At 42.0% G+C, this 27677-nt stretch overlaps 1 protein-coding gene across 5 annotated transcripts in view; it reads left to right on the forward strand.

Annotated features, from left to right (window-relative positions):
* The first annotated feature begins 730 nt into the window (after window positions 1-730).
* HMGA2 (high mobility group AT-hook 2) overlaps window positions 731-27677 on the forward strand; it is a 121201-nt gene continuing 94254 nt past the window's right edge. Inside the window, exons 1-4 of one of the 5 annotated variants that reach the window (XR_013928681.1) lie at window positions 731-1645; window positions 1747-1978; window positions 4657-4743; window positions 12394-12444. Coding sequence is in view for 2 of the 5 variants with exons in the window: in XM_080390794.1 (XP_080246920.1) it covers window positions 1868-1978; window positions 4657-4743; window positions 12394-12444; window positions 16479-16502 (273 nt within the window). In the remaining 3 variants the exon portion in view is untranslated. Of the gene's footprint in view, window positions 1979-4656; window positions 4744-12393; window positions 12445-16478; window positions 19935-27677 lie in introns of those variants that run through there. The other 4 variants (XR_013928682.1, XM_080390794.1, XR_013928680.1 and 1 more) reach the window with 4 other exon arrangements.

The raw sequence follows: 27677 nt of genomic DNA on the forward strand, positions 1-27677 counted from the left end.
AATTATCTCTGCCCTCTTCAGCATTACACACGATAATGGAACTTTGTATTTCCTTCCAAGGGCTCTCTGGTGTTTGTCCACCCCCGAGCAGGGGAGGAGGCATGTGAGGAGGCAGTGGCAGGGGTGGCTCGCTCTCGGCCGAGGTCCGACACCGCCGGGGAGGTGAGGGGCCGGGGGAAATGCCGAAGCCGCCCATGGAGCCCAGGTGTGCGCGCGTTCTGTGGGGGACGCGCAGGCACCGGCGTCCTCCCCGGCCTTTGTGGCGATCGCCTGGTGCCACAGCGAAGGGGCGCCCAGCCGCGGCTTACACGGGAGAGGACCGAGCACCGAAGGAGGGAGCAGGCGGCGTGGGACACGCTGCGTAAGGAGTTCGGGAAGACTTGCAGCCCGGCGGCGCTCACGGGAACAATGTCGGAGCAGGGCGCTTCCGAAGAGGTCGTTCCCCGTGCCCGTCACCGTCCCGGCAGGAAAGCTCCGACCCGCCGGCGGGTTACACCGCCCACATCTCACCGCGGCGGCCGCCGTCCCTGGAGGCGCCGAGCCCGCCGCAGCGTATGCCACCGGCGCGGCCCCGCGGCCGCAGTGGCAGCGCCTCCCCGACCGCCGCGGGGCCGCGCTCCCGCCGGCTGCCGCGGCCGGAGCACGGATGGTGATCGGCGGGGCCGGCCCGGGGGCGGCCCAGTCCCGTCCCGTCCCGTCCCGTCCCGTCCCGTCCCGTCCCGTCCCGTCCGCCTTTGTTCCGCTCGGCGGCGGGGCGCCCACGTGCAGCGACGGCCCCGCGCCCGCGCAGCCGGCCACGGGGTGGGGGTTGGGGGCGGCCGGCCCTCCCCCACCGTGTCGCTGCGCGGGGGCAGCCGGGGAGCGCGGGCCGGGGCACCGGGACGCCGGCCTGGCCCTTTAAACCTGCCGCGGCGGCGGGGCCGGGCCGGTGCAGGCACGTGAGGCGGCCGCGGCGTGCTCTGCCGCCGCTGCCCCGGCTGCCGTACTGCTCATGTTTTATCTGGCCGGCCGCCAGCCCCCGGTCGCTGGGTTTTTCGGTTTTTTGCTCTGCCTCCTCCTCTCTTTTTTTTTTTTTTTTTTTTTTTTATAGCCCCCTCCCGGTTTTTCCACCCACGGGTAAAGGTGGTTTTTCTTTTCTTTTTTTTTTTTTTAATCATCCTAGTTTAGTCCGTGGGCAGGACTCACATAATAATATTTCCAGTCCCAGCAGCTCGCATCACAGACACGAACCCAGGACCGCCCCCCCCCCCTTTTTTTTCCTTCTCAATCTCCCAAATCGTTTTATTATTATTATTTTTTAAATGATCGCTCTTTTTACCCACTGCTCCCGCTGCTGCCGAAATCCCCGTCTTCCCAGGGTGCATGCTTCTGGCAAGATTGTGCAGTGTTCTCAGTCCATTTTCAGTGTGTCTTATCTTAATTTGTCCTGATCCGATCTAAGCGCGATAGCCACCACTTGCTTTCAATTTGTAGGATTTTTTCCCCTTCTTGGTTTGCTCCCGACTACCCTCGGGAGTATTTCCCTCTCTCCTTGCACTTCCAGAGTTGCCTTTTCTTCGGTTGTTTTTTTTTTTTGTGTTTTTTTTTTTTTTTTTTTAACCTCCCCTCTTTTGAATTGCTTCATGCTACTAACCATTCTTAAATTGTAAGAGAGATTCATTCCCCCTCCTCTTCCACCACCACCAGCACCACTACCACCATCACCTCCTCCTCCTCCTCCTCCCCTTCTCTTCTTCTTTTTGGCAGCACCAGGACGTCCGGTGTGGTGGTGGCAGCGAGCAGCAAAAGCAGCAAGAGCTCGTTTTGATTCCCCCCCTTCCAAGGTGCTTTGGAGAGACTGGTTTAAAGCTGAGCAGCAGAAGTCACGATGAGTGCACAAGGTGAGGGACCCGGTCAGCCTTCCACTGCTGCCCAGGAGCAACCTGCAACCGCAGAGCCTCAGAAGAGAGGACGAGGCAGACCCAGGAAGCAACCACAAGTCAGTATCGTATAGATACGTAGAGCCGCAGATCTATGGTATTATAGGCATGTACATGTACGTATTATGCTGCAAGTGAAGGAGTCCTGGAGACGGGGCGGGGGGCTTTGTTGTGTGCTGCTGCCCGCCGAGGAGGTGCAGAGGTGTAGCGAGGGGCTTTGCCGGGCGCCCCGGCGGGGGGACCCCGGGGCCCGGGAGCGGCGGGGTGCTCCTGCGTGTGGCTGAGCCGCGGAGCCTCCTCGGGACTTTCACTATTGTGCAGGGAGCGAGCTGGGGCTTTTCAATGTAAATGGGGAACATGGAGCAGCGCGGCTCCGACCAACCAGCGCTCGCTGGGTCATTTCGAGCTGATTTTGAAATTGCGAAAGCGAGGAGCAGGGAACGGGGCTCTCCCGTCTCCCTCCTCTCTCAGCCCTTGCAATGTCTCAGTCTGCGTGTGCGTGTGTGTGTGCGTGCGTGTGCGTGTCGGGTCCCACCGGGGGCTGCTGCCGCCTCCGATCTTGACCAGCCCAGCCCCTGACTGCCCCTCGATCCTGGGGTTGGGGGGAGAGGAGGGTGTCTAGAAAGTCGCATAGGTTTTTTCGCCTTCCCCCCGCTACCCCCGCGTCCCCCCCTTCCCCACCTCCCCCCTCGCCCCCGTCATCCTATGCAGAGAGGTGCCCCCGTTGCCGATGGAGGTGGGGGAGGTAGCCGGAGGGGGCTTGCCCTGCCTTTGCAACACCTTTTGCCTTTGCTCCGGCGCTTTCCCAGGCAGGTCGCGGCGAGGGGGAGCTGGCCCCGGGTTTCGGCGGGGGGCGCGGAGCCCGGCTCCCTCCCATCCGCACCCGCAGCCTCCTCCCGGGCCCCGAAGGGGACGCGCTGGGCTCCTGTTTTTGACTTGCAAGACCAGAATCCGCGCTAAGGTTGCTAGATCCGTGCGTTATTTCCAGCCCCCATCCCTCCCTTCCCTTCCTCTCCCTAAGTGCCATTGTCGCATCGCCTGGAAATGCCGAGCCACGCTCAGCCCCCGCCGCCGGGCGAGGCGGCCCGGGAGCCCCCTGCAGCCCCTCCACCGGCGCCGCCAAGGGAGGATTGTGCCCGCGGATGCAACCGATTACGCTCGCAGCTACGCGGGGGCAGCGCGGGGTCGTTCGCAGCCCTTTCCATGCCTTCCTCGGAAGTCACGGCTGGGAAGGAGGGCTGCCTGTGGAGCTCGTTTGAAAGCGAGCTTCCGCGGGCTTTAAAAATGTTTGCTCCCGTTCATTTAGCATCAGCCTACTGCCACCGGAGCCTGCGAGGGGCTGCGAAAACGCGGAGGGAGCTGAACAGCAGATCCCCGAGCGGGGGGGGGAAACGCCGCTGCTTTGCTCCCCTCACTCCCACCGATGTGCTCCTGCAAATTGCACAGAAAGTACTTTTTGGAAAGGCATAAAAGCGGAGCCCCTGGCTTTCCCGCTCTGCCCTCAGTGACACCCCACGGCAGCGGCTACGGGCTCTGCCCCCCGTCCCCCTTTACCCTCCGGGCTGCCCTCGCCCAGCCCCAGCAGCCGGCATCGGCCCTGCGAGCTTGCGCCGGGGCTGCCTTTTTTTCTCTCTCTCTTTTTTTTTTTTTTTTTTTTTTTTTTCTTCTCTTCCTCCTCCTTCTCCCATAGCGTTTGAATGCATGGAAGAGAAAGAAAAGTGCGTCTCCTTAGGCGTGCTCAGCCCAGCTGTGCAGTGCCTGCGGGGCTCGGCACCGAGCGCCGGAGCGGCTCGGGAGTCCCGTCGCCAACCTCCCCTTAACCTACCCGGGAATTAAAAAGCTGAAAGGTTTTAAGATGGTTTATGTTAACAAACTGCGTTTAATTAGTTTTACCCCATCCTGTAATCTGAATGAAATGTATAATATTTAAGACTAGAAGAGTTTTATAGTGTTTATGATTCACTGAATAAATATTTGGAATCCAAACTCTTAGTAACTCATACCCATTTTGAAGGACTGGTTATTTACTGTCAGGCAGAGGAGCTAGTTAAGAAAATAGCTAAAATAATCGGTGTTCCTGTCGAGTCGTTTTAGAGTTGGGGTTTTGTTTCGGATATTTACCTTTGTCGAGGTTTTTTGGCTTGCTAGTGCTCCATTTGAAGAAACTTTCACATTTGCATTTTAATACAAATCGATTATGTTTAGAATAGGTGTGAATATAATGCCTGTTGCAGAACAACAGAAAAAAATCCCCCCAAAATGTTTGTGCCCTTGAGAGGAAACAGTCTAAACTTACTTCACGGTTTTCTACTAGTTAACTTCTTTCCTCAAAAAAGTTTGTGCTAGAAACTGCATATGATAATTATATCTTGCTATAATGAAATGCAATTGAAATTAAATGGGTAACTGTTTTTTTTTGAATAATCATTCCTGTATGAGGGAAATCATAGCCATCTTTTAAAAATGTGTTTTCCGCTCTAACTTACATGCTAGCATATGCAAAGTTTTCTACGCAATTACAAGGGGACTTAAACTCTTTTATTGCGCAAAGTATGCTTTTTTCTTTACCTCGAGCTGTTTAATTTTTCATGTTGCTTTTTAAATATCGTGTTATTTATTTACACTGTTAATTCATATGTTTTAAGTAACTTCTCAGTTACAGTCTATCCACCAGATCTTTTGGGTTAGTTGTAGCGTTGTAGCCTATTGCCACAATAGCATGTTTTCCTGTATTTAGGAACCAACTGGTGAACCATCTCCTAAAAGACCAAGAGGAAGACCCAAAGGAAGCAAAAACAAGAGTCCCTCTAAAGCAGCTCAGAAGGTGAGATTATTAAAGAGAGAGAGTTTCTAATGCTGTTTTTTCATCAACTGGTAGCAAAACGATCTAGTCACTTAGTCTGTGAACTGTGGGGTTGGAACTCTTAATAATGGAAGCTACATAAAGGATGTGTTTTGCATTTTTAAGATCAGAATTAACATGCTGCATGAAGACCCTAGGTGCAGAACCTATAAGGGCCGCTTGCTTTTTCAACAGTGTACAGATTAGTGAAATAATGCATTTGATGTATTACTGAGTTCTCCTGTATCTAGTCAGGAAAACAGTACTAAGGATATTATTCTCTCAATTAAGATATTTGACGGAGGAAGATTAATTTCTTGCTCACTTACAGTTGTTACTACTACAGACCATATCTGTATATTAAAGCTAAGTGTTTTGTCAAACATAGGTTAATTAGAAGTAAATCCAATTATGTGTTGATGGAAATAAGTGCATATATTGAAATTTACAGCTTTAGAATGTGATGGTAAAGTAAACTGAGTTACAGTAAAAGCCTACCATATCTTGTTTAGTGATCAGTTTCAAAGAGACTTTTACATGAAGTGCTATTAGTCTTCTGAACCACTATTTCTGCTTGGTGATGGGAGCAAACTTTTTTCTGGTGCTTGTGAATGCATTCAGCTATAGGAGAAGCTCCCTGAAGTCACTGCATTTAGTGCATGGACTTTACATCTCAAATACAACATGAAAATGTGACTTAATTTTCTTTGAACTGGGGAAAGCTCAGCATTTGAAAACTGTGCTGTCAAGGCAAATAGTACCTTTCTGTAGGAATTATTTTAGTGAAGGCAAATAGCTGTGTATGGGCTTGAAAACAAATATGGGAGTTTTGTTTATGTTGATGGTTACACAGCAGTTAGCACTAATTTACAGGTACAAAACTGGAAACAAAAGCTTACAAAATCTGGTAGTGAACTGTAGTGCTTAAGTGTATCAGTGTCTTTTAAGTAGATTTGTGACAAAATATGTGTGGAAGATATTTGTTGCCTCATCTAATTATGGTTCGATTTCTCAACGTGCCTATGCTACTGACCATATTAAGTTTGATGGTTTTCAGCGTTGTGATTTACTGTAGCAATTACTGATAAATATGAAATCATTAGGGGTGACTGTAGTTTCATGTCTGTTTTGTTGTAAGTGTTTTCAGTATTTGTTTGAGGGACATTTCCCAACTCTCTTTAAATTTAAAATTGTTTTTTACTTTATGAGCTGCAAAAACCCCAGTATATTCTTTCAAAAAGTTCATGAAATAGTAAAAAATGCTTTCCAGGTTAAGTGTTTAAAATGTATCAAAGCCACTCTACAACCTAGTGAGCTTAAAATGTTGATTTTTTTTCTTTAGATAGTAAAAATGTTCCTCAGATTCACTTTAAATAGTTTAAATTTCACTCTTCAAAAGAGAGAACACACTTTTTTATTATTCTAGCAAATCCAAATGTGAGCTTTAGTATTTTAAATATTACTCTTATGAGTGTTGGCTTTCCTAGGAGAAATATTTGTAATGAGATTAAATTTTAAGTAATTTGTAGAAATGTGTTTTAAAAAGATATTTCTAAAAGAAATATTAACATTATTTCATTTATGTGAGTGATTTGGAAATCAGTATAAATGGAAAATAACTTAAAAGCATTCATATATATGTAGGTGTATCAAATCAAGAGCTTTCCAGAGAATTCTGGTACATATAGTTGGGTTTTTTAAACCTTAATTTATGAACTAAGCAGTTTCATTGCAACGTTTTGATTTTCAGAATGCATCAAGTTACTGCTCTAAAGCAAACCCTTTTGGGTGTTGATAATGTGAAAAATTGACCAAAGACCACATATCATTTTTATAATTAAAATAAAAAACAAACCCCAAAACTTTTGAGGGCTATGCAATTACAAGTCTTACTTGTTTCTAGGTTTATAGGTAAAGTACATAAATGTTTGATAAATCCTCTAGAACATAAAGCACTTATAAAGCCTTACTAGAAGAAAGTCACTGAGGTCACATTTCAAATAAAGATTTTAGCCCTTTTTCAAAATTGATAATTAACCCTCTCTAAAATGGTTCAGCTTCTTACCAGGCATCTCAAAGTATCTTTTCATGTAAAATTAATTCCAATAGTTCTTCTAACAGTAATATGAATGGAAAGGGTTTGGCACTGTAAGAAAGTTTCATTTGGTGGTGAGGGTATCACCTTTTAAAAGAGTTGAGCTATATGTTTGATTTTGTGGTAAACATATTTAGACATATATATGCATACATATATTTATCTAAGGCTTTCTACAGCCTGTCTGGACTCTCAGAAAGAGAGCTGGCTAACTTAGCTTAAGCCCCTCTACATGTGAACCTGGGTACTATACATGCAACTGGAATTTGCTGGATTTTCTAAAGAATAGTGTGTGCCCTGTGTGTTTCAAAGAGAGCTCATTGAAATGTATTAGAGTGTTCACAACATGTAAGATAAACGTCGGCCAGGAGGACCCACCGAGCAGCCATGAGAAGGCACTCATGATTAATTGATTGGGTGTTCTCTTGCAAACCATTACACATCACAATTAAAAATGTATTGCACAAACCGGCAGTGAGTTAAAAATACTCCAGAACTGGGACTTTGTTTTGTTGCACTTCAAAAAGGACATACCCTTAAATCAGTTGAGGGACAATTTACCCTGGTATCATGGTTCTGTTGTGTATTTAATATTTCTTGGTTCATGGGAATTTTTTTAGGTTTTTTATATTTATTTAATTTTTTTTAGCTTTCAGAGCTTGTGTTTGGTCTTAGTAAACTGGCCTTGGGGCATCTGAAAACAAACTGTACTTGTTAGGAAATTAGCAATGTGAAACTTGACAATGCATACAGAATGTTGCAAGACCAACTGGACAGCTAATAATGTGGCAATTACTCTAATTTTAGGTAATGCCCATTTTTTTAAAAGCCTTGCATATCACACATGCCTAACTTGTTATAAACTGGGCACAAAAGGTGAACTGCATTCTATAGAAAACCAAACCATTTCTCAATTGTTTAATTTTCACCAATAGAAGGAACACATGTTAGCAGATGAGAAGAGATAGGCACAAAAAGACTCTTAATCACCTTGTACTGAGTCCCCACAACTGGGCTGTTACATCTTTAAACAAGTAATTCTGTTATTCATTTAAAATATTTGTAAAAAGTGAGCAAAAAAGTGAAGATTTTTTTTTTCTAAAGAATAAGTAATTTTGTGGGAAAATGCTAGTAGGGATGTGCCTTTCTAGTTTCCTGGGTGTTAAATGGTTGAGTTTTCTTTGCCAGGCTGAGCTGCGTTTCTAGCCCACCACGTTTCCCTTAAGCATTCAAGGGCTTTTCTTTGTTTAGCTCCTGTAGTTGGGCTTGACAAAAATACTGTATAGGCATAAATACTCCCGTTTGGAAGGAGGAAACAATAACTGTGAGGTTAAAAAAAGAAGGAGTAATAGCTACTATGTGTTTGTCTCGAAATAAAATGGATATCCCAGGAATATCCAAAAGTAAACACTTTTTAGTAAAATTCGTCTTCAGTTAAAATATTTTGAGGGTTGTTGTAGTTATTGATGCAGTGACATTCACTGAAAATACCTCCAGATCTGGAAATATCATCCTCTGAAAACCAGAACTTGTGGTACTGTGTGCGACCACACTTACTGCTGTCTCTAGATTACATGGCCAGCGTTTGGTATGTAGAAAGGCATGTCCCTGAGGTAAGCAGTCCAAAGGTAAAAAAAACCCAAAGCGCATGTGACCAGGACTCTGCCCTAAATTGGTTCATGAAAATCTATTTGGCTTCTCTATGCTTCATTCATTCTCACCAACACCAATCACCACAGGCTTAAAGGGAAGACAAGATCAGATTTACTAAGTGATCATAACATGGTTGTTGTAAGTAAAAAATAAAAGACCTCAAAATCAGGCGTTTTGAGCAAGATGGGAGAATCAGAAGACTTGACTCTGGTTTAGAATTAAAATGAGTAAAACAGGACATGGGAAGTGTGGTATTTTTGTATCTAGCCAGTGCCTGTTTCTTTTAAGAGGTTTGTTGTTTGTTTTGTGTTTTTTTTTTCCACAAAATAATTATTTTTTGGGAGACGGAAACATTACTGGGCAAGGTCTTTTGACATGGTTTGACAACAGTGATCTTCCTCCTGAGAACTCTCGATTATTTCACCCATCTTACACATGTTATCTGAAGTCTCCAACAGATCATTTTGCAAAGTGGATAGAGTTCTCCAAATTTGGATTCTGTTGCATTTGAGATCTTCCTTACAATAGATAGATGCCCAAAGAGCACTTTATAGCCATTCAATTATTTATACTTGCCTTGTCTTGTTAATTGCTTTTAGTCGTACAGCCTCTGTTTTTATCTGAGCAGGGCACATTTATGCAACAAGGAGGCAGAGATGATGGCCAGTCAAGCCCTCCTGTTGCTGACAGCAACTGTTTGGAAGCAGGGTTTGATGACCCTGTGGTACAGGGTTTAGGGGAATTGCCGATCTGCCTGGGGACTGTTAGCTTGCTTTCAGATGGCAATGACTGGAATGGCTCTCACCTGGGACAAAAAACCCCAGAACATTTCCCATATAGATCGTGCACTTAAAAGCAAGTAAGTCTAGTTCTGTTCCTAAAATGTGACATAGCAAAATTAATGTATTCATACCACATTTCATAATTTTTCATGAAACATGTTTTGTGTTTGATAACATACCCAACCCTCCTTTAAGTTTGCTAATTTCATGTCTTAGCTGTATGGAGCAAGATCATGCCTCATAGCGTAGCACCAAACGTTAAGAAAATCCTGAGCAAACACATCTCAGTTTCAAAAAGCACTTTAGAGGACGAAGGCAGTAGTTTCCTTCCTGACTAAGCAGGTACCAGCTGCTGCATGTAGGGTGGCTGGGAACATGTGCATCTTGCTGCCCAGACGAGAATCTGTGTTACCTCTGGGTGGCTTGGGGCTCTCTCTGGATTTGTTTCTAGCTTCAACAGCAATGCTTCAATTAAAGCAAAGAGCCAACAGACTGGCATGTTTCTGATTATGCAAATACCTGTTTCAGAGGAAAGGCAATGCTTTGGCACTTACGTGTTCCTTTTCTTATTAATTACTTGAAAATTATATGGAGAAACATTGAATTACTTGTCTGATACGCAATAAAACCTTTCTTCAAGTGCTTTAATTAAAAGACAGTCTTGTGCTCTTGGAGAAAATATAGGCTGTGTTTGCAGAATGCAAACTGAAAAAAATGCAGAGGGAAAGAGGTGAAATATTTTGCTAAACTTCACATTTTTATCATCACCACTGGGCTGCTGCTACTCCTTTTGGTTGTTCCAGAAGTGTTTTGTCTTTCTCTTCAGTTGGAGTGGAGATAAAAATGTCCACTTTGGAGGTTCTTGTCGTTCATTTTTTGCAGTTTAGTCTGTGAAACCTTCCTATTTACTTACAGAATCGCTCTGCAAAACATTGTCTCTGGCATGCCCCACTGTTTGCTCAGCTCACCTCTGGGAAAGATTTGCTTTTGATAAGAACTATGGAAATGTTTTTCTTCTAACATGAGGTGGAAATCATATACAGCAGGAATATAGTGCCTTTCAATCTGAAAGGTCCCCAAGCACTTGACAAACTGATATCCAAACTAGCCAGCAGGAACACTAGCCCCTTCTGACATGGACCTTCCTTGAGGGTAAAGCGCAACACTGTTCATGGCAAGCGGCCATACTGTGTGACAGTTTATGGAAGGAAGCAAAGATTAGTTATTCAAAGAAATCTCTCATGTTCTCTTTCCCATCAAACTAGATTATACGCTATAGTTAAACTTACAATTTGTGTCAGGTTTGTACGAACTTTAATTGTGAGATCAAAGCAGTTTTTGTTTCCAAAAAGTTAATTTTTTTTTTTCTTAAAGTTTTGGAAAAGGGGCTTTCCTTCAGATGTGGTAAAATATGGAAGAAAATAAATGGCATTTGTGCTTTGTTAACATGTCAGGTGTTGATTTGTTAAGAACAATTTAAACCAGTCTTCTAAGATTTATGCCCAGCGTTTTGTGAAATAAACATAAATGCAGGGGGCTACAGCTTGTCAAAACTAAATCACATCTTTTTTTTTTTTTTTTTCATCCTTCAGGTTATAAGGTATAAAGAAATGAACACTTTAAAAGGAAACAAAACTCTGAAAATAGACAGCTACAGGATATAGTAAATGCACTTTAACAAGTATTCTCATAAGAGGGTTTCACCTTACATGTAGCACTGGTATAAACAATTAAAGAGCAAGTTTACTCTTTTAACAAGTCTGAGTGATAATTTTGCCCTTCAGGAGTGTGAATTTTATTTTTCACAGCTTTCTTCTTGGTGAGATATTTGTTTCAAAGTAACTGCATTTCACTTGCAGGGCAGTTTTTTTTTGTAGAGATTCCTCAGCTCAAGTTCTCTTTCAGAGGGATCCGATTTACACAGCATTAGGTTACAGTATATGTTACAGAGATTGACCAGCAAGTGATTTATTTAATGACACAGTTGATTTCCAAGGGAAAATCAAATACACATACAGTCAACTGGAAAAAAAGCAATTCATAGAAATGTGGGCACACGTTACAGAATGTGTGCTAGAAGTACTTCACTCTCAGGGACTTTGTATGTGACAAGTCTTGCCCTTGCTAAAGCTCGTGGCAAAAACCTCGTTATTCTCAGTGGGGCAGGATTATTTACCTGATGAAGCATAGGGATGGGCAGAGCCTACCTAAAGAAGATAAGCTGCAATCTTCATTTTGAAGTCTCTAAGTATTTTAGTGTGGTGCACTAGTATTCACAGTGTCATGCAGTGAATTAATGGAAGAGTGTAAATGAGCCCGTATTTCCTTTATGCTGAGCTCCAGGGCCAACTGATGGGCTTACATAAATATAGCTGTCACTTCTAGGGCACCTTCCATGCTGTTTCCTTAAACCTGAGAAGGGAACGAGTATTTTGGACCAATGAAGGGCTTACTTAACAGCTTAAGGATGTGCTTTACCTGGAAAACTTCACATGAAGTAGATTAGTTATTTCCCCAATGTGAACACACACATGTTCATAGTGATAGTCTGTCCAGTTTATGCCTATCATGCATAAACATCGTGAGACTAAAGGAAGGAACTGTGGCTGCTATAAACCGCTTTGTTCAGGCTTGAAGCAGGCTGTATTTCCCATTTGGTGTCACCAGGTAATTTCACAGCCAGCCTGTGAAAGGCTAGATTTGATGTTATTGGGGTTCTCAGATTCCCGAATTGCCGTGTGCCCCCATCCCCAGCCTGCGTGCCCCGTGGCTGCCTGGGGCCAGGGCACCCCAGGCTGTACTGCGGGCACTGAGCAGCGGGGTGTGCATGGGCACCCCCCTCTGTGCCCTTGGACACAGTGTGGATCAGGGCTGGGGGCACCCTTGGGCACAGGCAAGTCATCCCCTGGCCATGCTAGCTAGGAAATGTCAGGAAAACCAACATAATCACATTCCACCAGAAAACCCACAGAAGAGGAGGGGGGCTTGGTGACACCCAAGAGATATAATTACAGCTAATGTTACAGGAAAGCGGTCCTACTTACCGAGGCTGTTAAATAATGCTGAGGTATGAAATATGTTGTGTTTCTTTTCCTTTTACAGAAAGCAGAAGCCATTGGTGAAAAGCGACCCAGAGGCCGGCCCAGAAAATGGGTAGGTATTTCACTTATAATCATTTGATTTATTTGCTGTGTTATAAAGTCCATTCTTTTAGAGAACAATTATTTCTGCTTCATTTGTAAAAAAGAGCATCCATCTTCTGTGTCTGTTTGTTCTGGTGGATTGACTAAAGGGTTAAGATAGCAGAGAAGTTAACCACAGCTTCCTACCTTTAGACTCTGGTAGTTTGCTCAAGATACTTTACTATTAAATGTTTGCTGGGAGTGAATATTTATGTGTCTCTCACAAGCATGGAAAGAGGCACGACTCTTCCTTCAAAAGAGAGTAACAATGAGATAACTTGTTCAGTAATTGAGTACCAAAGGTTAAAGGGGCACTATCAGGCATCAGAAGGTGATTAAGAGCGGTGATAACGTTCAGATGTAGTGTGCACAAGATAAAGTTTAAAAACCAAAACGTCTTTTTCCTATATTGCCTAGAAACAGCATATTTTCCTTAAATCCAGTGAGAAAGAGCAAAAATGAACAGCTGGATACTTGCACTTAGAATTTAGTTTTTTCATTCTGGGCCATCCTCATGCCTTATATAATGTATGTTTCATTAAAAATTTCCTCTTTCCTTGGTTCTTTGGTCTGTAGATGTGGCTATCAGATGCATGTGTTTCGATTCTTTGGCCATAGAAAGATTTCAGTCTCAGATACTTGAAAATCTGTGTCCTCACTGATGTTTACAGCTAATGAGAGTGCCTTGTGCACCTCTCCTCTGCATGTCTTTCACTTATGCATAGGCTTTCAAAATAAATGTGATGGGGATGTCACTTGGAAAACGTGATTGGGTATTAGAAGATATGAAGGTGTGGCTGTGTGCTCCATCAGAAGTTAACATTTCTAATTTCCTTTTTCCAGTTCCCTTTCCCTTTATCCGGTCAACGTTTTTCTTTAAACTTTTTCAAATCCATCCCTCCCCATCTCAATTTTGCTGCCTTGTTTTACTCTGCCTTCTCTTTCCTCTCTGCAGTCCTGTCATTTCCCCCCTCATTTTGTTCAGTTTGCATAGATGTTCACACAGTTGTAAGAGTATAGGCTTGCAAAAGCTCAAACAGCACCAGAAGGTACTTAAAACTACAGCTGAAGTTCTCCAGAGTACCAGCAGCTAAATGCAGGAGAGATGGCTTTAACATCCACCTTAAGAAATAGTTCTGTAGCGTTGTCTGGTGATAAAGTACCCCAGGATATTTCTTTGGAAACAACAGACTGTTACATACCAGATGTATTGCTTATGCCTGTATTTTTTAAGTCAGGCAGATTTCAGGTACATGAAGAGGCTCATTGGCATTAGGAAAAAGGTGCTGTATTGAAACGTACCTGTGCCGGTGACCTTCTTAGAGGCAGCTTGCAGAAGGCAAACGCCAAGTGCAGTGAAACATGGATGGGTTACTGTCCACGTCCTCCCGTCCAGCTGGGACCTTGCATATGTGGGTGCTGAGTGTTGCTTGCTCGATCCTCACCTTGGGTGCAATCCCAGGGGAAGCAGCAGAAACAGGGGATTGATCTGAGTAATTTATAATGGGCAGGCCATCCCCACTGAATAAGGAATGTGTGACGATCGAACAGGGATGGTTTAAGAGCTCTGTGAAGAGGGAGGGTGCAGCAATCTGAAACAGCAGAAAGATTTTTCTCTCCCAAGCACTCATAGTCCAGAGACTAAGGCCAGTTTTCAGTGAAAAGGGCTAAATACAATGTTTGTGGCATCTTCTAGGATAGAATGTTTCCTTTCTATTTGTATCTTTCTGGGGAAGAAAGAATAGGCAGTATCAGTGGAGCATGAAGTTTAGTATGAACTGTTTGTTGGATGAAGAATCTAATTTGCAGAAATGGGAATTACTGGTTATCTAGTGGGTGTATGCATTACTTTATTGTGAGACCAATACAACAGTTTCACTCTTTTTTTTTTTTTTTTTTTTTTGAAACTAAGGCATATTTTCAAACTCTGTATTACTTTGCTGTTGTGCTTGTTGAAAGCACAGTCTTTTTATTTGCTTGTTTGACAATATGATTGCTTCTTGTGATTTTCAGAGATAACGCTTCTATCTGCAGCTTGCATTGAGTTAATTCTATAGACTGAGAATCAAATTGCCATTTCCCCCTCCCTCTTTCTTCTCTCTTTCCAGTTTAAATTAGATTCATGGGTTCCTCCTCTGTGCATGATGAAATGGAGAGTAACGTTATATTTTGCTCCAGAAAGAAATGTGGTTAAATTATTATAAGCCATTGTGCTGACAACTATAAGCAAAGCTTATAGTTGGAATCAAGGGAGGATTCTGCCTAAGAGCAGATGACACAGTGTCATCCTTTCTGTTTTGCCATCCAACATGTACTCAGAAAGTGTCCCTTTTTATCACCCAAACTTCATTTAAGTCCTTGGTGATTATTTTCTTTAATCCAGTTTATTTAAATGTCAAGCCTTAAAGATGTCAGTTTTGTATTAGTAAAAGTAAGGAGTGTGTGGGGTTTTTTTGTTTGGAGAGGACAGAATTCTATATGGCAGGTATTTTCTTAAGATTGTAACCCTTTTTTGCAAGTCTAGAGGTTCTGTGTCATATGTTGTTCATCAAATTGTAAAGTATTATTTCTGCTGTTTCCTTCAATATGTGCACGCAGAGACATACGAGCTAACAGACCACTGTAGAATTCCGGTAGCTGGTCTTTCTGCCGGTTCAAATTAAGTATTTAATGTTTGTGACTCGCAATGTATTTATTTTTATATTATTTTTTAGAAGAGAAGTAAATCTTTTTGACTAGTATAAAACTGGGAAGGGGGAGGGAGAGCCCAAGTGAAGAGGGCAAGAAGCACAGTTTATCACAAGCGTATGAGACATCCCATGATCTTTTTAGTGCAATAACATGTACTTTGCAAAGTTGTCAAGCAAAAGAAGACCTTTGTCAGTTGAACAGATAGTAAAGATTGGCAAACTCTTCAGAAAATAAAATATTCAACTACATAGAGAAGCTTTCTAAATGTGGAGAGGTAATTGAATAAAAATCTTGAAGATAACAAGGTCAAGTAGGTGGGAAATTAACAAATTTGGAATTGGAAACACAGTGCCTGCTGCTGTAAAACTAATCTTCACTGGAAGCTGTTGCACGTGAGTGAAGCGTGTTGAAGGCTGTGAGTCCTGTTAACTGAGAGGGAGGTAAACCTCTTTGTGACCTTGGTACTCCATAATTTTAGAGGTTTTAATGCAGGAACATGTTCTAAGCTCTTTGGATGCATCTATATTAGTGTGTTAGGTCGCATCAGGAGTGTGCTTTGGAAGTGCATCTCCTAATTGTCCCCAAGTGCTGTTATGCATTGTGGAACTGTGCCAGAGCTCATGGGCAGGATTCCTTCCAAATGAAACAAAATTGGAAGATGTGCTGGAAGTGCAGTCTGGTAGGCATTCAACCGGTAGGACTAGGATAGAGTGATATAAAAACATCTTGAAAAGTGTGTGGTGTGGACCTTAGGTCCTCAGCACCAGCCTTTTTTCTCCTGCTGGTCCACATTGTCTGTGTATTGTAGACATGGCCTTTGATGCTTGAAAAAGGCAGATGAAGCACCCTGTTTTTTATTAGCAGAATTATTGTATGTAGCATAGGCATAAAGTCAAACTCTTAGCCATGGAGATTCAGATTCCCAGAAGTCAGTGGAAGGTTTGTCATTGACTTCATCAGTGCCAGGTTTTTGCCACTGAGACTTGATGCTGCTGCTCGTGGAATCAGCAACAGTTTTGCTGATGGCTTCACATAACCCTTTGTAAAGAGCTCACAGGCAAAGTTGTTTGTTTGTTTGTTTGTTTAATTTGTGTGTCCAGAAGTTGACTGAAAGGTAGAGCAGGAGACTCATTAATCAATTATCCTGCTGTTTGTTCCAAAGAACTGCATTGAAAACCCCTGGAACTTTCATGGACTTCTGGTGCTCTCAGGCATCAGTTTAATGGAGAAACCTAAAACCCAGTTCTGAAGTTGATGCTTAAAGGGTGTGCGTATATATATATATTATTTCCATTTGTTTTGTTATGTCTTTAGATGGAATTTTTTGGCATTGTCTGATTTCACCTCCACATTGCTTCACCTGAATGCCAAATTCACTGCATGGCATGGCAGAATTACTCCAAAAACCCAAGGATCAATCCAGAGTCAATCCAGAGCTTTTTACAGCTTTGAGCAGGACTTTGATGGGGAGGAGAGATGCCTGATGCCATGGCATGAAACTGTTTTAAAGGATGGAAAGACGCAGTTCTGGAAGTTACATGTTTATAACAGTGGAAGAGAATGAGTGACTTCCCAAGCACAGGGTGCATGTGAAGTGTGTGCAGCTCGTTGCTGATGCCCAAGTAACAACTGTGACTCAGAAACCTTTTCTCTCTTTCAAGAATTTTGTTTTCTGCTAGATAGTCTAGATAGCACATTTCAGGTTGGTAGAAGATAAAAGATAATCAGAAATGAACTTAATTTCCTTAATCAGGACCTTTATCTGATCTAATCATGATTCACTACACATTATAGTACTTTTGAAGCTCAGGTTTTCCTCTTTTTAATGAGGGCAAAGTTTCACTTTATACTAAAAGTCACTAAGCAATGCCAAACCACGTTTTAAAAAAACATTAATACCCACGTTTTTCTAATAACTTTTTTTTCAGGTTATTTCCCACTGCAGTTTTGACTTAGATGTTAAACCTCAAACGTGGGATTTGTGAGATGTTTCTATGCTAGCAGCTCCAGAAGGCCTGTGTCAGAGAAAGGACTCCTAATGCTCATTCACTTGTAAGGCCTTGAAAACAAGGTTCTGAATTTTGAAGAAATACACATCAAAAGACCCTCCCCCTTCCTTGCCTCAGAAAACCTATCAACACTTTGAGGCTATTTCTTCCCTATAATGAGTTTTTGCAAACCGTTATCTAAGTAGAAGTTCCTAATGGGTAGTGCCATGCTCTGTGATGTGAAGCTGTTTAACTTATTTCTCATTTAGCGCAGTCGTTTGTGTCTCATATGAAGTCATAGTCTAGGTCAAGGTGCTCTAAAGTCATGCAGCTTCTTAACTAGGTGATGGAGAGAGAAGGATGTTCTGAGATCATAGTCTATCCTGTGCTAAAAAAGGCTTTGTTATAGGTGTGGTGCATTCTCGTCTGGAGGCAGCAATCTTTTGACATTGGGAAAGACAACCTAGATGATAAAATAAGACACATATCTGACTTTTAGATAGCAAAAGCTATGTGTGAGAGAACTCCTCCTTTGATGCCATTGTGCTTCCCACTGCATCCCTAAGCTAGGCCAGAGATTCCATTGTTAAGAGAATATAATTGTTTGAATGAATTAGTTCATGGTCCATTTGGAGCAAACCATGACTGAGGTAAAACTTAAGTCACATGTATTTGATGATAAATGAAAAAGGAAGTTGCTAATTATGCAATTATAGAAGATAGCACAGATAATTTAGTTTCTCGTACTTGGAAGAATAATGTCATTTCAGTTACTTTACATCTTAGCAACTTTTGACTGCAATATCTAAGGTGTTTCTGCTTCGTGTGAAACACATCATGAAAATTTGTAAATTGCTGTTATTTTAATCTTCCAAATTACCTTACCTTCTTTGAGAAGATCATAGATATTATTCTGTAATGTGGTAGCATAAAATACCCTATTTCACAAACATGTTTTACATCTGTGTGGGCAAGATGTCACCTGGGAGGGGTCATCATTTCAGTTGTCTAAAGATCTTGAGGGGGCTTTTATAATTACAAAACCCAGACTATTGACCTCTCTCCTTCAAGATTCCTAAAATTAAGAAGTGGATGAAGGATGTGAATTGAAAGCCTTAAAAGCTTTATACCTATACATTTACTTTCCGGTTCAGATGATCTGTAAAAGAAATCATCTCTCAAAACCTGAAAATTTTGACAGAAGTAGTGATTGTTGAACTTTTCTCCTATGATTAACAGATATTTAATGCCTTTTTTTTTTTTTTTCCACCAGTTTTTGTATTTTTTATCCTGGGAAAGGAAAAATCATCTTGCATGCTTGTACCATATGCATAAAAATTCACTAAAAATATGTTCTGCCTCACCTGTGTTCAGAGATATATGCGTCTTCATTTCTCTAGAAGCTTGTATAAGCAAACTGTCCTTCCTTGGAATCTCAGAGTCCAGTTCCTTGTTGGTACAAGTAGATGTGTCACCATTTATTTCAAGTGCAGGTCTTCCTATAGACCACAACAGAGAATTTAACCATGATACTTCATTCTAAAATACATTTTTATCACCAAAAGGATATTTCGCTCATTCTCTAATTTGTTTCCACTTCTGTTAAGGGATATTAAATGGTATCTAGTTTAGCCAAAAAATATTTTGACTTCAGCTGTCATTTCAGAATCCTTAAAGAAAAATCTTTTCTTCTGTTTGAGGTCCAAAGAGGAAATTTTAACAGGCAACGCAGAAAGTAAAACCACAGCATCTGTAGTAAAACATAAACTGATATTTTGAGCTGTTTCCTTGTTATGATCTCAGATGACGGGTGTTTGTTCAAGAATTGTAAAAGTTAGTTTTCCATTTGGCTCTAAATTTTGATTTTTATAAGCCTTATTGCCCATTTTACATATGAGGAAACTGAGTACTGACACTGGTTCATTAGGCACTTTTGCACCTGTGGTGTTTTAATTTTTGGTTTTGTTGCTAGCACAGTTACCAGCAATTGTGCATCCAACTACCTGATAGGGAAAACCTATCAGGTATTGAAAAGTATAGGCACTCATTCTTGCTGCTACAATTCCATTTGCCTGCTGAAATTGTTATGAGTGCAGAAAGAGAAGCTGGGCCTCACCTCCATTGAAAATGTACTCCACAAGGTTAATTGCCTTGCCCAAGGAAATCTGTAGAAGAGCCAGGAATAGAACTCAGATTTCCTGGCAGCCTGCCCCGTGCCTTCTGCTCAAGGCCATCCTCCTCCAGTAAAGCTTGCTTGCAAACAGGTTGGATGAGGGAAGGAAACATGCTTTTCAGTTCTGTGTCTTAAACCAATATATGGCTTTTACCTATTTCTGTAAGCTCAGATCTGAGTGTCTCAGTATCTCTAGCATATGTCTACCTGGTGGGCAATGAGTGGTAGGAGTAAGATGTTAAAAACGTCTGTGTATTCTCCCTGGAGGTATTTGAAAGATGTGTAGATGTGGTGTTTAGGTGCATGGTTTAGTGGTGGACTTTGCAGTGCTAAGTTAATGGTTGGCCTCCGTGATCTTAAAGGTCTTTTCCAACATAAAGGATTCTGTGTTTCTGTATACAAGATGGAGTGGAGAGATTTGGGATCAGAAGGGATTTGAACCAAACCCAAGTATAAGTGTGAAAGATATTTGATGATTATTGGTGGTATTTTCTCATCTTCGTACCTTAAGTACATATAGAAGTCCAGTACTGATCCAGTAAACAACAAATGTAGTCATGAAACCAAGGTGCCTAGTTCCTTGAGCATTTTGAATGTGGTTATTCTGCTTTTCAGGACTAGACGACCTGAGCCATAGCTGCAGGACAGGGCTATCCCAGGTCACCCCATCCAGAGATGGTATTTCATTCCCTGTTCTCTTGAAACGTAGTGGTGCAGAGAGACTGAAAACCCATGTGTTAAAGTGTGATCCGGAACAGAAGATTCAGAGTCAAGACTTCTAGGCTTTTTTATAATTTCTGACTAATTGTGCAGCTTATTTAATGAAATTTAATTTAATTCTGCTTTGTACTGCCAGCCCCAGTAATGCAGTAGCCTTACAAGAAATTATGACTTTTTTTTCTGCCAGTGATAGAAAAGGGCCATCTTATAAATGGCAGTCAGTCCCTGTGTGGGTGAATTTACTCCCCTCAATTAAGAGTTACAATAATAATTGAAGAGGAGTAATACTTTTGGCTTCATTCTGCATTCTTCACAGACCCAAGCAGGCAGTGTGGATGCCGAAGGAATGCAGGGTTGATCCTCTCCTGGAAGGGTTGGAGGGAAGCTAGTACTGTGATAATTAATATTTGGAGAGTGCTTTCAGGTGTTTCAATAAAAGTCATTACATGCTTTATGTGCAGGTATTGTTATTTCCTCTTCCTTAATCCTAGGACTAAGCCTCACTTCAAATTGCAGTTCAGTATTACATTCTAGGTACAAAGCTAGATTGTCAACCAGAAAGTGGGCTTCTTTCAGTAAACAGCTGCAAAATGTTCTCACCAGGAGGCGGCTTCTAATTCTGTAGCACACAACTCTGAGTGAGGAAAAATGTAATTTTTTTAATCAACAGTAGAGTACTTTATATGTAATTCAGTTAGCATGCTGCATTCTTCCTCTGTGTCTTGAATTTATTTTGTGATGGGGGCCACTTTGAAGTACAAAGGGAATGCAGTTCACCATGACGTTTACAGGTGTACCTGTTTTTCTATCCCAAGGCCTATCTGAGATATTCATCAGACTGCAAATGAAAGACAAAATAAAAATAGAGGGACAAGAACCTGAAATTTGAAAAATGTGATTTCACAGGCTGTACTGTTTAAAGAGTCAGATTGGGACATGGAGTTTAGTGGCTTAAAGATGCAGGAGTGACACTGCTGCTAAAAGAGGAAGAAATCCTTTTGGGTCCAAGACGATCCAGATATTTTCAGTCTTTGGGGGAACCGTGAAATGGGAAACACCGAGGCCTGGGAAGATGACAGGCTGAATAAGAAAGCTATATGTTGCAGAGCATGTAATCGTGGTGCTGAGGCCAATAATGCTCATAGCGTGCTGTTTGTTTTGCCATTCTCTGTTACTCCCTGTTCAGAGTGATTCTGGTTGCACAGAAAATGCTCCTCAGCCTTGCCGTTATTGGTGGCTGTTGATGGGGTGTGATTTCCTTCTTTGCAACACAGCGAGGTAGGGAGGCTTCTTCTCTATTGTTTTGGTGTTGTAGTGATTTCTTTCTAGGAGGGGAATCTCTGCTGTGCAAGGGCAGCTGCTAGCCACCCTGAGCTGACAGGCAGGAGAAAAGGTAGGTTTGTTTCCTGAATACAGGCATCTCTGGGTTTCATCCTTTTTCTTTTGTAGCCTAATGTTGCGCAAAATCCATACCACGCAAGCTATACGCTGCCTCACTAGGATTTTAGGAGCCTGTCCTAGAAGGGAAAAGATGATGTAATCTGCCTGGCAACACCCATTCTTCTTTAGTCTTTATACAGTCAGTGGTGTGAGAGAGATCCCTTGGGCTGCAGAGAGAGATCCATTCACCTAGCTTATGTGCTCCCTGCTCTCCACAAGGTGATCCACTGAGCCTACACTGAATGACCACATCTACCCCTCCACTCTGTGTATGGGAAACCAGAAATGTGGTGGTACCCCTCATGCTGTTCAGGACCAGTTTGCTTAGCCATCTCATAAGGATAGGTGCTTCGTGGAGGATGGCTGTAAGTCCATCTTTAGTGTCATAGCCTAATAACTAAAGCACTGAGAGACCCTAGGTACTGCTCAGCCAGGGCTGAACCTGTGTGCCAAGAGAAGTGAAGTGCCATAAGCTGCTCTGGGTGTCAAGTCTTTAGACCCCAGGCTGCTGTTCAGCGATGCATTTAAAAGTAGAGGGGCTGCATGGGAGAGGAAGAAAACAAGAGGAAGCCTGGCCTGGTGCTCTAGGCATCCATGTTAGGATCTGAGGTGACATCCCTAGGGCTACTTCTTGGCTGATTTCAAATGCAGACATTGGAGAATATAGCATGGAACTCCACTTCCATCTCAATTTGAGAATGGGCCTTAACTAATACTCAAACAATACCCTTTTCTTCCTTGTTTTTCTTCTGGAGCCTTTTCTCTGCATGGCGTTTCAGGTTGAAGAGAAGGGCTGGAGAATGCTTCTCATCCAGGAGAGCATAGAAGCTGGTGATTAGGATGCTTGTATAGGAGGTGTGGATTTAAATCTTCATCATGTTTACTAATGGGCAGACCCCCTGTGGCAACTCTCACTCCAAGATGCTAATGTACAAGTTGGGCACGAGCACTGTGATGGAGCTGGGCTCTGTCCTGATGTTAATGTAGCTTTGAAGGTTTCTCCAGAGGGTGCAGCTGGATTTTGGGTGGCTGACAGCTGAAACTTGAAATGCAGTGAGGTGTTAGTTGGGAAGTAAGGCTTGCTACCTTAGATTAACAATTTTGAGTATGTTCAGCTAATTAAACTTCAGTCTGCAGAGAGCTTTAAGGTTGAGTAGGAAAATGCTAGGCAACTGGGGAACTTACAGATATAGGCAGTTGCAGAGAATAGTTGGATCAAATCCTACCCTAGAGCAATCTCCACACACATAAGACATTATTTGTGTGTTTTGTAGTGTGGCTGCAAGAATTTTGCAGGCAACAGCTCGCTCTAATCTATTTGCATCTGATTTTAATTCTTTCTCTTCCCAGTTCAGATGATATTGTCTGTTATTATTGCAAGCATTGTAGAGTTTCAGAGGGTTTTTGGCGGTTCAGTAATATATCTCTGTGTGTGCTATTTCCATAGCAGTTTTAGAGGGCTACTAATGCATAATATAAGTCTTTATATTCTGCTTTTTCTCTTTACTTTTTAGAAGTAAACTGGCTATTTTCAGTCAGTAATATATCTCTCTGTGTGCTATTTCCATAGTAGTTTTAGGAGGCTAGTAATGCATAATATGTGTCTTTGTATCCTGCTTTTTCTTTTTACTTTTTAAAAGTAAACTTGCTTTTTTCAGTCAGTAGTGTATCTGTGTGTGTGCTATTTCCATAGCAGTTTTAGGAGGCTAGTAATGCATAATGTATGTCTTTATATTCTGTTTTTTCTTTTTACTTTTTAAAAGTAAACTTGCTATTTTCGGTTTGTTTTATTCTAGTCTGTCAGTCCTGAGAACTGTTGAACTGCAGAACTGGAAGGTCAAACTTTTGCGCTACTTATGATGATTTAAATAATAGTACTGATAGATTACATTTGAAGTTATGTATTACTTGTGTATATCAGTGTCAATGAGAATAGAGTCTGGTCCACACAGGTTGCTTTGCTTTGACTGAAAGTGATTTACCCATAGTGGCAGTCTCCATTTTGAAACCTTTAAGATTATCAGTGAATTGGCAAGATTTAGGATTTTTACATTCCATCTATTCAGAGTAACTTCTGGGAGCTTAAAAAACAGTCAGACTGGTAGCTCCTGTATACAGCATGAATCATGACTTTACCTAGTGTATTATCCTAGTCCATTTTGACTGTTATATCAATTATCCTAATAGACCGCAATTGCAGCCTTTTACAAGACGTAACGCAAACACATATGTGAGCACCACTATTACAATCTTATCGAGGTTGCATTGTGTTAACATGTTCTTGGGGTTTCCTTAGTATTCACACAGAACCCATTTATGCTCTAGCTGCTCCTTCTGCATTGTTTCCTGTTAATGATGCTAAATGTCTTAAAAAATCTGCTTGGGGACTCTCCTTCCACAGACAGCTGTCTGTTTGGGTCTTGGAAAAAAAAGCTCACACAACACATTGACAAAGTAGATACAGTACTTGGATCACAGTATTTAAAATGTAGGGGAGACAAGGCTATCTCTGCCATGTCACGTACTCTTGCATTCATTAACATTCCTAGACTATCTGGAGGAGGAAGAGGTGAATGCAATTTTTAACATGCTTCTTTTGCAAGCTTCCCATTTGAGTCAGGGATGACCATTCAAGCATTCAACAATTGTTTTATTGAGCTTTATATGTAAGTCTGATTGAGGTAGGTAGACAGACAAATGGTCTGTCAGTGGCACATGGCACGTCTGGTCAAGGAGGTTGAATGTGCAGCCAGGAGATGCATGATACAATCTTAGGCTTGTTAAAGTCAGCGGCCAAACTCCTAGTGAAATCAGTTGCCTGGATTTCAGCCCTTCTTTATCTGCCACTAATGTGTGGTGTAACTGTATCTGCATCTGCTGGTTGGTTATAGGCTCTATGAATTGTGCAAATGGCCATGTTTGCACACAACTTGGGTTCATTTGAGGAAGATCTGTACATGTTCCTGTTAGGCATCAGACGAACAGAAACTTTACGGTGACTCTCACATAGCAAGAACAGTATTTGAATTGATCTGTGAGTATGATAAATTTTTTATTAATATCAATAAGTTTTGAGCAGTCACTGTATAAGTAACAGGTGGTCTAGACTTGTACAGAGATACAGACAAGATTTTTACTGATTTTTTTTTAATTATAAAGCAACTTTATATATACATATATATTTATAAGCAGTGTTGCTTCTTAAAAGTAGTTTTCTCTGTTTAATCATTTCAGTGGACTATTTGAGAACTGGAATATAGACACCGCTGTACTTCAACCTTCAGCAAATCTTTCAAGGATATACAAAGACATGGTTTTGAAAATGTCTGAATGATCTTGCTTTTTCTGTGTGTATAACTTTCATTAAGGATATGCTCAGATGTGGTCATAGGTAGACACATACAGAAGGTATATTATTCACTGAAACAAAGTCTTTTTAAGGCAAGTCTGTGTAAAGTAGTGGGTCCATTGAAGTGAATTCAATAGCAAGACTCCAACTGACTTGGTTGGAGTTAGGATTTCCTCTCCAAATACTTGTAAATGGCAATATATATGTTGGAAACCCTTAGTTGTGTTAACAAAAAGCCACTGACCATGGTTTTGAGTGAGGGAAAGAATTTGCTCTTTAATCTGCAGCATATCTTGAGGGAGAAGCTTTTGTGCATCATAATTTGTTTAAACTAGATCAGAATTCCTCAGGTAAAGGCAATCACCATTGCACAGAAAGCAACAAAGAGAAATTGCGGCACAGCAGAAGTTCACACATGCACACAAAACTGTTTCAAAATTATATACGTAATAATAATTTTGCTCCAAGAAGCTACTTCATCTCTTTCATTGCTCATTTCAGGAAGTAGAAGGCCTGAGAGCCTCTGCAGGCAAACCAGATGGTATTGGTTTCCAAGAAAGAGATTATTAATCCTATCCTTCCAAATCACTAAGCAAGCTATTTAAGGGACAAGTTAGAGCCATCACAATCTTTTTGCATAATTATAAATCATTGTGATTTGCTTTGTGTGATTAAAATTTCAGATAGCTAAATAATGTCCCAGAGCAAGCTCTGTACATTGCAAAGCTCTGTACACCCTTCTTTACATCCCCAAAAGCCAGTATCTTGAGCACGTGATAACTGGGAGGCAGAACTCTATTGATTCGTTTAGCTTCCTCACTTTTTGTTGATTTGTTAGTTTTCATAAAACTTTTTAGTGGCCTTATAATAAAAAGCCAGAGGAGGGATTCTGTCCTTCCTTTGCACTTTTGCAATTTGAACATTCCAGACACTTTGCACTAGAGCAGGGGTCCTCAAACTTTTTAACCAGGGGGCTGGCGCGCGGATGCAGTGGCAGGCAGCCATCTGCGGCTGCTTGGTTCCCCCCCCAACCACCGGCGGGGGGGTCTGTAAATACTGGGGGCCGGACTGAGGACCCTGGGGGGCCGTATCCAGCCCATGGGCCGTAGTTTGAGGACCCCTGCACTATGGGCAGGGGTGAACTGCAGCTGCATCCATTCTCAGTTAATCTTCTTCCAGGTCAATGTTTGAAACTTAGCTTGCCCACTGTCCTCTTTCAGAGCTATATAAATATGGTTCAAAAGTTCTCATTTTGAGTAATTGGAGCATAATATGGCAGCTGAAAGACTGAAAAGGGTATTTATTTAATTAAAAAATGCCTGGTCTGTATTTATTTGAAAGCTATTCAACAAAATAAGTATCTGGTCCAAGACTAAATATGAGAAATTTCAGGTGGTCTTTGAGAAAGCCTTACAGCAAGGAGTAGAAGATGGGCAAAAAGAAGGAACAAAGAGTCCAAGTCTCTCCAAGACTCAGAGCAATGGGGAATTGTCATTTCTGGGCTCTTGGGTTGAATCTGACCTCATCAGTTGTCAGCTCAGTTGTGTCCCATGTGCTGATAGGAGAATTTTCAGTGTAGGGTGAGAGTGCTGAAGTTATCCATCTCTTATTTTACATGGCTGTGTGGGGTCAGTCATAGCACCTCTGCCTCTTGCAGTCTAGTAAGTTGAAGGAAAAAATATTTTTTCCTCTTTCAGAAACAGAAATGATGCAGAAAGCTCTTCTGTTTACAGCCGTTCTGCTCTGTATCTCAAGGCTCAGTCAGGTTAATTATCTTCCATACTGGGTTAGCTGTGGAAAGATACAGTTCGGGAGGGTGCATCCTGTCTTCTCCCAGTTTTCCCCGTCATATTCCTTTTTTGGATTCTATTGCTCAGCCAGATACCTGGGGATGTTCTACTAACTTGTCTTGCTCTATCAGGGAGGGAATAGCCAGACCCCAGAGCCAAAAGCCATGTCAGCTTGAGGGCAGGGGCAGAATCATGGGAAACTGGAAGGCAGTTCAAAATCACTTCATTCCCTTCATATCCTGTCTTAAGCTGTATGTTTGATTTTGCACTTCGAGAGAGTGCAGCAAAGAACTGGACCCACAGCGTATGATTTAAACTGCTGCTGACACCAAGGTTGGCCCATGCAGCACTAGCGCCAAGCTTAGTTTGGGTGACAACACTTCAGCACCATGAATGACTTATGAATGAAATAGAAATTTTTGAGGGTCACTTTCATACTTGGCTTGAGTGAAAAGTAGAGAATATTATTTATGCAGATGGAAATGTCCGTGCCCAGCGAGGTGCAGTGTTGTCTTTGCTAATCTCAGATACATTTGTATTTGAGTGTGGATTTTATTCTTTGCACAGAGGTTCTCCTAGTTAGTCTGTCAATGAAGTCATAACCCTGCAACTGACGTCATAGTCTGTAATCACGAAAACTATTGCGTTCTCACAAATTCAGTTTTACAGCAGTCTCTGAACGATGGGAAAATGAGCTGTAAGAGAGGAAGTTTCTATTTAAATCCAAATATCTTTGGTAATTATCAGAAATAGAGAAAGTATTAAGACATAGTTCTGCAGGGCCAAATTGATTCTTGGTGTAGTACTGCTGAAGGCACTTGAGTTACCCCAGGGAGGAACTTACCCTCTGCGCCTGGAATGACTTGATGGCAAACATGTGAAGAGGAAGTGAATTTATGCTCCAGTTTAATATATTGGAAAGCTTTCCCTCGTCTGGAAGCCTGTCTTTATCTCTGAATTTCCTGGCTTTTGTGGATTTATATTAGATCCTTAATGTTATTTCAATGTATTTTTTCTGGTGTTTGATGTCTTTGGGGTTGTTTTTACTGGCGT

This window comes from Falco punctatus (assembly GCF_963210335.1).
Source record: "Falco punctatus genome assembly, chromosome: 6".
Taxonomy (NCBI): Eukaryota; Metazoa; Chordata; class Aves; order Falconiformes; family Falconidae; genus Falco; species Falco punctatus.